This window comes from Penaeus japonicus, unplaced genomic scaffold (genome assembly GCF_977035675.1).
Source record: "Penaeus japonicus unplaced genomic scaffold, GWHDUDI00000001_assembly GWHDUDI00000030, whole genome shotgun sequence".
In the NCBI taxonomy this organism is placed as follows: domain Eukaryota; kingdom Metazoa; phylum Arthropoda; class Malacostraca; order Decapoda; family Penaeidae; genus Penaeus; species Penaeus japonicus.
Genome location: NW_028234432.1, coordinates 15,274,699 through 15,284,698, shown reverse-complemented (window position 1 = coordinate 15,284,698; position 10,000 = coordinate 15,274,699). Strand labels below are relative to the sequence as shown.

Genomic DNA, 10,000 nt, shown 5'->3' with positions numbered 1-10,000 from the left:
AGCGCTCCTCTCTTTTAGGCTAAAGCAACGAAACGACAATAATCATAAAAAAAGACTCTTCAAATATAATGGGGATTAACTGTTCGTGGTCTTGGATATTTAGCAAAGGAGATCGTGTATCTTCGGTTCTGACTGATCTGCACGTGCGTGTGTGTGTTCATGTTTATTTCCAATGGTTGTCAATTCTTGTACACTCTTGAAAACACACTGTACACACAAAATAATCCTGGGTACACCCAACACACATTTCAAGCAAAGAAATCAATTGTCAGCCATTGCGGTGCTTAGCCCATGGACTCTGTATGACAAAAATGGCTCTAGCAAAATAACGTAATAAAAGATATACGTGATGTGTAATATATGTAGGATTTTATCCAATATTTTCTGTACCCGATATGATTTTCGATGTTTTGTAATTTTAACAAGTGTGATTTAGAATCTTATTTATATCACGGCATGTGAGCAAAATACATGTTTATTTATCTAAGTATGATTATATTAGGTTTAACTTTTTATCTGACGTGAAGGTGAGACATGGGAAGTATTTGTGTCGAAGTGACTCAGGACCACCGCGCTCATGGCTGGTAAATGGGGGCGGGGTGGCATTTCCCCGCTTATGTGAAGGCAGCACCATATAACTCCATTTTAAAAATACCACGCCTTCTTTGTGCAAACACGCCTTGATTTCAGAGTGTTTACAGGATGATCACTCGCGACAATGGAGAATGGGAAAATCATTAATAAAAAAATACACTGAATCATCCTGAAACACACTGATATCGTAGCACGCTGAAAAAACATATAATCTAGAAGTTAAATACAACACACGTCAAACAACAAGAAATAAGAAAGTCACACTTACAATTTCTGAATCTGGGTACTGCGGCAGGAGCGGAAGCAAAGAACATTACATTAAAGCTTAGTAAAGTTATTGTTGTCTATGCTTTGGAAAAGGACACAGGTTTCACAGGGATGAGTAACAAAGGTGGAGTGTTGTAAGAGCATGTGCTGGTTTGGGAAAAGCGCTACTACGAAGGAGGAGAGACTCATTATCATTCAGGATCCCTAGTCCTTCTTTTACTTATTTTCCTTCCTTCTTTTTTGGGATCATGTGGCCAGGGCCGAACCGCTGTGTGGGAAAGGGACGGGCTTACGGGCAATGGAAACAATATTGATGATGACATTATCAACTCATTGGACAACTTATTCTCGGGTTTTATCACTGCACGCCCTTTAGTCGGACAATATCAGTCCATGGCTCCCGAAGGAAGGATAGTTTCACCCCTGCGTGTGACTGAGAAGCTTATATATTTTCCCTACCCATCGTGGCCGTCGTGCACTGAGCGGTCAAAGGCTGCCGAGGATTTTCGTCTATCGCAGTTCAGGTCGACGGAATGACTCTCCTGGTAGTCGTAATGGTCCCCTTTACGCGCGTAATAACTGTCTCTTCGCGAAGATCTGTTTCCAAAAGAGAAATCCTTTTCTAAGGATTCGTCGCGCCTGGAGTGGTGCTTGGAGAAGGAACTCGTCTCGTTCATCTGCAAACTCTCCCGCCGCGAGGATGAGCTCTGGCTTACGGACACTCGCGAGTCTCTTCTCACCCTCGAACTCTCCGAACTTGAGAGCGAGCTCTTTCTCGAACTGTGAGAGAAAACATCGCCACTTCCTGCCACGGAAGCCGTTCTCTGCGACCACTGCATCGAAGATCTCGAAGACATTGTTTCGTTTCACTAGTTTCGTTTCGTGTTCGAAAGCCTTTCAGCTGCTTCGTTGCCGAAAGGGGAAAGTTAAGGAATGTTGGCGGGCGTGAGGTCGAGGCCTGACTGCGGGAGGCGGGCCGACCGAATGCCCCTCGGAGGTGTTTAGATAATGGTTATGAGCTAATGATGAGTAACGGCGAAGAGGCGGTCACTCTCACGCCCGGGCCCCCGATGCCCGTGCCAAGATCAGCCACTAAGCATGATAAACTAAGCTAAAAATACGCGGCAATCACAACCTCGTCTTGTGCATTAGAAGAAAAAAATAGTTTCTGAAGAAGGCATTAGAGTGATGGTATTCTGAGATCTTGCACGTCATCATCATCCCCAGCTGATGTGGCCGAGGAAGTGCTCATGTCAAGCGCAGATCTTGCAAGAGGTTGCAAAGATGAGGCGTAAAGGCATGAGGAAATGGATCTCATGCCGATATGATTTCCCAGGTGATTAATACGGCATTGAACTTCTTCAGGTGCATCTATGCCATTAGCGATGCAACCAACGAGGCTATTTCGGGCGTTATTCAAGGTCAAGTCCTGCCGGAATCTGAGTCATGAAACCCTCTTGCACCTGTTCCGTTTTAGCGCCGGGTATTCGCTTCGCAAAAACGTGACAGGCGGAGGGAGCTCATCATTCACCCATCTCTCAGCCCGCAGCCTCCCTCCTCCTCCGCGCCCTCATCACCGGGAGAATGAGAGCTAAATTCAACAACTTGATGCAACATTCTTTTTACGTCACGGGCTTTACTTTACTCTCCTTTTGCTTCTTCTTCTTCTTCTTCTTCTTCTTCATCATCATCATCTTCTCCCCCATCTTCTTTTTCTCATTCTTTATTTTCTTCTTTTCTCACTTTTCAAGTCTTCCTTTATTTTCTCTCCCGATCGGTCTGCTATTCAATCAGTTCGATATCTTTATTATCTTATCTAATTAACTTGCGCGCTGTGATCCCTCAAATCAAACAATCAAAGCTATAAATGTACAAATTAAAAAAAATATATATTGCGTCATTACTAGTACAAAAAAAAACAAAAAAATCTCCCATCTCTGTCACAATAAATATTTACCCTTACTTGGCTTAGCAAACATCCCCTTTTCTTCTGCTTGTGGTCTAAACTTCCGCATCTCTATTGTTTTGAAAAGGGAATTCACAGTCGGATAAACAAGGAAGCTCATCCTCCGTGTCGTTACGCAGGTATCCTATATCCTGCTCCTCACAGATGCACAGGCGCGTGAGCACTGAACACTCCCGGCATGCAAGCACCTGCGACGCGTGACATTAACCGTACTCCGATGGGCGTGGCGGGGAGTGGCGGGAGAGGTGCTTGTGATTCATACGGATTAATGAATGAAGGAGTGTGTATGCGTGGGTGGGTCAAGGCATGACTCTTATGGGTTCAAGATGTGGTTGGTATGTGTATGGCGAAGATCGAAAGAGGAAGTCGAGTAAAGAAATGCTACAAATGTTTTCTGTAGGAATGAAAATCTGATTCAACGGTGAGCGATATGGCTGCCTTCGACCCGATTTAGAAACGTGACGCCTCGTGCCTTTATCTATCCCGCGGGCCACATATGGTATTATAGATTGCCACATGAAAAAAAAAAGAAAAGTTATCACTATGTAGTTTTTCTTCCTGTTTCTTCTTTCTTCCCTTTAAACTTCTTAGCCACACGCCTCAGAGGATAACTGAATGATAAAAAATACTCTCTCTGGCCGAGTTGTTGTAGGTTCAGGGTAGATAAATGTTGGTCTCAAAATATCTTGTATCATTTCTTGTGAAAACAGTCACGATACACAAAAACAGGGTTTGTATTCAAGTAAAATGCATGACATTTGTATTCATAAATTTAACAAAAACTTTGACCGTAAAATTCTGGTAAAAAGTACATAAAATATTAAAAAAAAATCTTAGACAGTATTATGATAACTTGCAAAATGACAACCTACAGCATAAAGCATGAGAGCATTAATTGACATGGCTAATATGAATGCCCCTTTAACGGGTTATGTGAAGAAGTATTAAACAAAACACGACAACTTACTTTTTATCGGCAGTCTGTTCGTTCGCTGCAAGAGAAAGGAAGAGAGAGAAGTCAAGCACAACAGCCGATAAAGATAGGGCGAAGGGTGAGTACAAGAAGCAGAGCAAATGTGGAAAGCAGAAAGAGAAAAGTGAAAAAAAAAATCTAAAAATCATAAAATGATAAAATATACCTTCTGCAGTCTCTTCCACTTTTGCTCGACCTCCCCGTTGGGAAAAGCGACTTACTAAAAAAATAAATAAATAAAAAATAAATAAAAAGATAATAAACGTTAAGCCTTTGACTAAGAGGATCTACCACCTGTTTTCGAGCGCGACCCAGATTTTCTTCAGTCTTACCTTTCCGGGGGATCATCTACAGCTGAAAGAAAACGGTATATGGAAAATTAGTAGCTTCCAAAAAGAGGCTTGTTTCTCATGTTATTTTTTTTCTTGTTTTGTCGTTGTTCTAGAACATTTCAAAATGGCATTTTTTTTCTTAGGGAAGTTTGTGGGAAATATCTGCCATTTTGGAATTATAATAGAGACAACGATCGTGTATAAGAGACTGTATGTTTTTTGTTTGTGTCGTTTGTTTGCTGGTGTTTGTAGGACTGAGATTCTTAGACTGGAGCCACCGAGCCATCGCTTGAATTTAAACGCTGGAACTGACTTTGAGGATTATAAAGTATACATCCAATATAGCACGTTACTTAAAGTACCTTCTCGGTGAGAGAGTTTTTTATGTTTATTTCTTATCTTAGGAGTGGTGCGATTCAAAACAAAAAGTAAACGTAGTTGAAATATTTTTCGATATAAAAAAAAAAAAATCAATTTAATGTCATTTATTCGTTGGTGTTGAATCAACCGGTATGGAAAGGCAAGCGATGAAATATGGCTCGGCGTCCCGTAGAGTTTTCAGAATGGGTTGAGTACGGTTCATGTTCATTTTTTTAATATATAAGGATTTGATTCATTAAATAATGCCATGGGTTGATTGATGGGTATAATTTGAAATCTAATATCTAAATTTATAAGTTCGATTTCTAGAAAAAAAATATAAATGTGTATTTCATTATTAGCAAATGCGGATATTTAAGTCTAAGTAAAAAAATAGATATTACAAAATATTGTTATAATTATAGTTATTATTGTCATTATTATAATTATTATTAAGAGTATTATTGTTATAATCACTATTATCATTATTGATTTAAGACATTAACTAGGAACTGCAATCAAGCTCTGATGATATCTATCAAATTATCAAGAACATCAAGAACAATAAAATACTGGCGATTATTGTGGATTAATCAGATCAGCATAGCTACTACGCATGAATCCATTACTATGGGATATTAAAGGGGAGGATTGCGGTTATCCAAGCGTGAACCAGAATGTGGCGTTAGAGAGAGTCCTGCACTCGTGTCCTGCTCACCACACAACTCACCACACTGCGTCTACTACGTCACCCGGCCTAAGGACACAGCAGAACTAAGAGCCCTGGCGAGTCCTGCAGGAGGGCAGTGTGGGGAGTGCAAGAGAGAGAGAGAGAGAGAGAGAGAGAGAGAGAGAGAGAGAGAGAGAGAGAGAGAGAGAGAGAGAGAGAGAGAGAGAGAGAGAGAGAGAGAGAGAGAGAGAAAGAAAGAGAGAAAGAGAGAGAGAGAGAGAGAGAGAGAAAGAGAGAGAGAGAGAGAGAGAGAGAGAGAGAGAGAGAGAGAGAGAGAGAAAGTGAAAGAAAGAGAGAAAGAGAGAGGGAGAGAGAGAGAGAGAGAGAGAGAGAGAGAGAGAGAGAGAGAGAGAGAGAGAGAGAGAGAGAGAGAGAGAGAGAGAGAGAGAGAGAGAGAGAGAGAAAAGAGAGAGAGAGAGAGAGAGAGAGAGAGAGAGAGAGAGAGAGAGAGAGAGAGAGAAGAGAGAGAAGAGAGAGAGAGAGAGAGAGAGAGGGAGAGAGGAGAGAAGAGAGAGAGAGAGAGAAAGAGGAAGAGAGAGAGAGAGAAGAGAGAGGGAGGAGAGAGAGAGAGAGAGAGAGAGAGAGAGAGAGAGAGAGAGAGAGAGAGAAGAGAGAGAGAGAGAGAGAGAGAGAGAGAGAGAGAGAGAGAGAGAGAGAGAGAGAGAGAGAGAGAGAGAGAGAGAGAGAGAAAGAGAGAGAGAGAGAGAGAGAGAGAGAGAGAAAGAAAGAGAATGGGTGTGGTGTGCAGAGACTACTCGTGACGAGGAGTCAGATGACTGAAGCTTAGGCAATGAGAATCGGTGCGACACTGATGTCTGACGACATGACGTCACGAGGTTATTGACGTCACAGCACCCCTCAGGTGCTGTCGGGAGGCAAGGGTTGCACGCACTCTCCCAGAGGATCCTTTGCGGCCGGTAGGAGGTGATAGTGGTGCCCAAGTCGTGGGTCGTATGACGTTTTCTAGCACGCACGACCACCTCCGACCGGCACCAGATCCTAAGGAACCTCAAAGACTCGGTTCCTTTGTCTATCGTGTCAATAGACAGAAGTAATAAGCGTGTGACTCATTGAGACTAATATCATCCTGTGAGAGGTGTTGCTGCCCTTGCCATTAATTTGCGTAATGTGTCAGTTTTTAATACCTGTTATCTGTTATGTTATGTATCGTTTTCTCTTTTTTTTTACACTGGAAAATCATAAATATTTTGATATTTAGTTTTTATTTTGTCTAAATTTACAATTATGATTAAGAGTGATTAATTGACAGCCTTTGCATCAATGGGGCTGTTATCCAAAAATGAATGAAACGAAAGGAAAAGAAAACTGAATGAAACGGGAAAATAAAGGAAATAAATTATAATGATTAGATTATAATTATTAAAGAAAAAAAGAAAAAAAAAAAACTGATTTTCCAGAGGACCGTCCTAAAGGTGTGAAGTTGAAGTTTTGTCTGTCCTGAAGTCTGTCGTGTTTCAGAAGAGTCCTGAGCGGCAGTCGATCCCATCCCCAGGCGGGCCTTCGAGACTCCTGAAGGCGCCCTTTGGAGATTACAGGAGGTGGGAGGAAGATTGACGAGGGGCGTGAGGGCGGAGGACGGAGAAAGAAGTGTGTGTGTGTGTGGCAGGAGGAAGAAGGTAGCTTGAGGAGGGGAGTAGAGTGGGGAGAAGAATTGTGGGAGAGAGAGGAGTGGGAGTTAGGGGGGGGGGTGTTCGGGTGAGGGTAGCGGCTCCTCCCACCTCCCTCGAGAGTCCCACCCGAGGAAGGTCTCGGCCAGTGCTCGGGGACAGTCTCTATCAGTAGTGAGGTCTGTGAAGCGTCTTTGGAAGCCCGTAGAAGATATTATCATAGCACATCAAAAGATATCAAAGGGTTAGCTCTTCTCTCGTTTTTTTTTTTATAGAGAAATACTTGTCCCTAAGAGGCAAAACCTACTAGGTCAGCGCTTAGAAAACGCACAGATAAAAAAAAAAAAATCAATCATCATCTATGGGAAAGATCTTAAAAATAAAACTTAAATTTAAATAAAAGATGGAGAACCCACAGTCTCAGTGATAACGTTATCAACACGTCATGTCCTGTTTCAGATGGCGTCGATAAAAAAACAGGTGATGCTGTGGGTCCTTCGTCACACTTAACAGTCAGGTCAAACATTCAAGTGGTTGGAGAGGCAACAGAAGACGTTATTCCAAGTGATGATAAAACAATAAAGATCAAGAGACGAAATTGTTTTGCTCTATGAGATGAAAAATAAGTCAATAATCTTGTAACAAAGCGAAACTATTTTGAAAAGCGTTGAAAAAAGAAAAAAGACTTGGAATAGCACATCTGTTGTTCGCCAGAAGAACATGTAGACGTCACTACCTTGTTATTATTACAAGTTTTCTCTTTTTTTTTTGGCTTCTTCGTCGAGAAACAGATGGGTGACTCAAACCAGGTGAGGAGAACTGGTGCCAATTATGACGTCAGTGTTATCAGCGTTATTGTTCTACGAAGTTTTCTCACTATAATCTTTGGCATTCATCAGGATAAAACGCGTCACTGACATAAAAGTGTTACAACGACATCTATCGTTCACTATCATTCACTATCAGTACAATGACTATCTACCTACCTTGCCCACTTCCTTCACTATATTTTACTGTAGTTTTACCAATAACAAGAACAATTTGATCTCCCTATAATATTATAATATTGTTGGTAGTAGATTTAGTGCTTCATAAGCTGGTTCTAAATACCGTCCACTCTTATTTTAACTACAATAGACAAAGATCTACCGAATATCTCGAGGCACCATCAAACCTGTCTTTGGTAATTAAGAAACCCATGTAAAGTTTACCTGCAAAGTTATCATCTATTCATGGTGCATGGCTATATCGTAGTGAAACAATAGAATGACAATTTTATTTTCTTACAATGATCAATTGAAGAAGAGCTACACTGCTAGAACCCCATCCTGACTCCGTTTCCCTCTCCCCTTCCGCCCCCCCCTCTCACCCCTCCCTACGCCGAGCCCACCTGGCAAGGATTGTCTATACTTAGATCTTGGCTACGACCGTCATGAGAATTCTAAAGAAAACTGCTAAGCCAAAAAAGTTCTGTAAATTGTCTAAGTATGTATTAACAATCGTAGCAAAGTCATTAATTACCTGGTGAATACAATTGAATTTCTTATTCAAAGGAAAACCTTTGTACAATAGTTCTTTGGGAACCAAACGAAAAGGACAAGTGGCAGTAACATCTAAATGTTCTTTCGTAGTACAGTATAAGTTCGTCTCTCAAGAACAACACGGCAGTCCAAAAAGGCTACAGTGATCTGAGGCTCACACGCCCAGGGCCAGTCAGGAAGCCTCTTCACATTGTCCTTAATCCCCCAGGGAAGGTAATATCCTTCGCAGGATAATACTTCCGAAGGTACCGAACAGAGCAGAGGCATCAGGTAGAGTTACAAGTGGCAGCCCTGGTCGCGCGGCCCGCAGGCTGGTTGGCAACGAAGATATGCACACACCAAACTCCGGTGGCATCAAGCCAGGGGGGGAGGGGGCATACACGTCCAGCGGGGGACCACACAACCACCAGAGGGTCACGCCTACACACAGCGCCCATGCAACGTGTGGTTGTCGAGCTGAATGTTCCTGGTGATCTCACGTGGCTATGCATGGGCGCTATGCGGAGGCGTGCATGTTATGATGTCAGTAGCAGAGCTCCTGTTGCTAACATTGAAAGCTTTGATCTATAAAGAGCTCAATACTTTTTTCGAGTCAAACGAAAAAGAAAGAGCTCATTTTTGTCGTGGTAGTGAGCTTGTTGGTCTACGTCAATTTTTGCCTTAATGTGTCTGTTATATAGTTGACTGTCTTTAGTAGATTTATGAGTATTTGAAAAAAATTAAATGTTGTGAAATCATAATGTAAACAGGAAATAAAACATGTTCATGTCAAGTTCTTTTACGTCTTATCTTTTAGATTCTCGGTTTCAGTATGTATTATTTAGCATGAATTTAACTGACGATTTTTGTTAATATTAACACACGGGAACTAGATAGTGTAAGAAAGATAGATTTTTAAAATAAGCTTTTGCCATTCGTTCGCTCTTAGTTCAAAGCATGCAAATGTAGCTGTTTGGGCAGTGCTTTGATTTACAGGATTTTCTTCCTTGAGGTGCATTCAACTAGCATGCAAAACGTACATACAAACTACCTATTTTCACCTAACCATTTCCCTTTGACTACATCTCTGACTAAATCTGCTTTTACTTTCTTTAATTTCTAATCTAGTTTCATAACCATATTACCAAAATTTCTACGTTTATTCTATAGCGTTTGGATCAAGATAACTATCGTGAATGTAAAATGATTTTCTTTTCCCCTTTTACTTAATCCCTGTTGTCATATCAAGATCACTGTCTATATCGGAACACTAAACTAGTAAACAAAAATTGATGTTGTTAATCTCCTTCTCTTATATATTCCTATCACCCGCTCTTGTATCTCTGAACGTTAAAGTCTTTACTGTTACTTCCATATAAATCTGATTCTCTTAAATGGAATTCTTTGAATGTCAGAGTTGGTATATTCCGCCAAGTGTATAATCCCTTGAGTCTGTTCCTGTCCCTCTAAGAACCACCCCAAATACCTGTTCGAATCCCTGGAGGACCTCCCTAAAAGCCATTCCAATTCTTTGAGCCCCCCCCCCCTATGACCCAGCCCAATCCCATGAAGACCCCTTCCTAAGAAGACCCGTCTCGATCCCTCGAGGACCACCCCCCACCCCCACCCC

At 41.6% G+C, this 10,000-nt stretch overlaps 1 protein-coding gene across 50 annotated transcripts in view; it reads right to left on the bottom strand.

Annotated features, from left to right (window-relative positions):
* bt (projectin protein bent) overlaps window positions 1-10,000 on the bottom strand; it is a 144,521-nt gene that overhangs the window by 116,929 nt on the left and 17,592 nt on the right. For 17 of the 50 annotated variants that reach the window (XM_086555092.1, XM_086555103.1, XM_086555093.1 and 14 more), the window contains exon 1: window positions 1,321-1,794. In XM_086555092.1, coding sequence (XP_086411218.1) covers window positions 1,321-1,718 — 398 coding nt within the window. In that variant the 5' untranslated portion in view covers window positions 1,719-1,794. Of the gene's footprint in view, window positions 1-862; window positions 881-1,320; window positions 1,796-3,794; window positions 3,820-4,132; window positions 4,155-10,000 lie in introns of those variants that run through there. The other 33 variants (XM_086555108.1, XM_086555133.1, XM_086555143.1 and 30 more) reach the window with 6 other exon arrangements.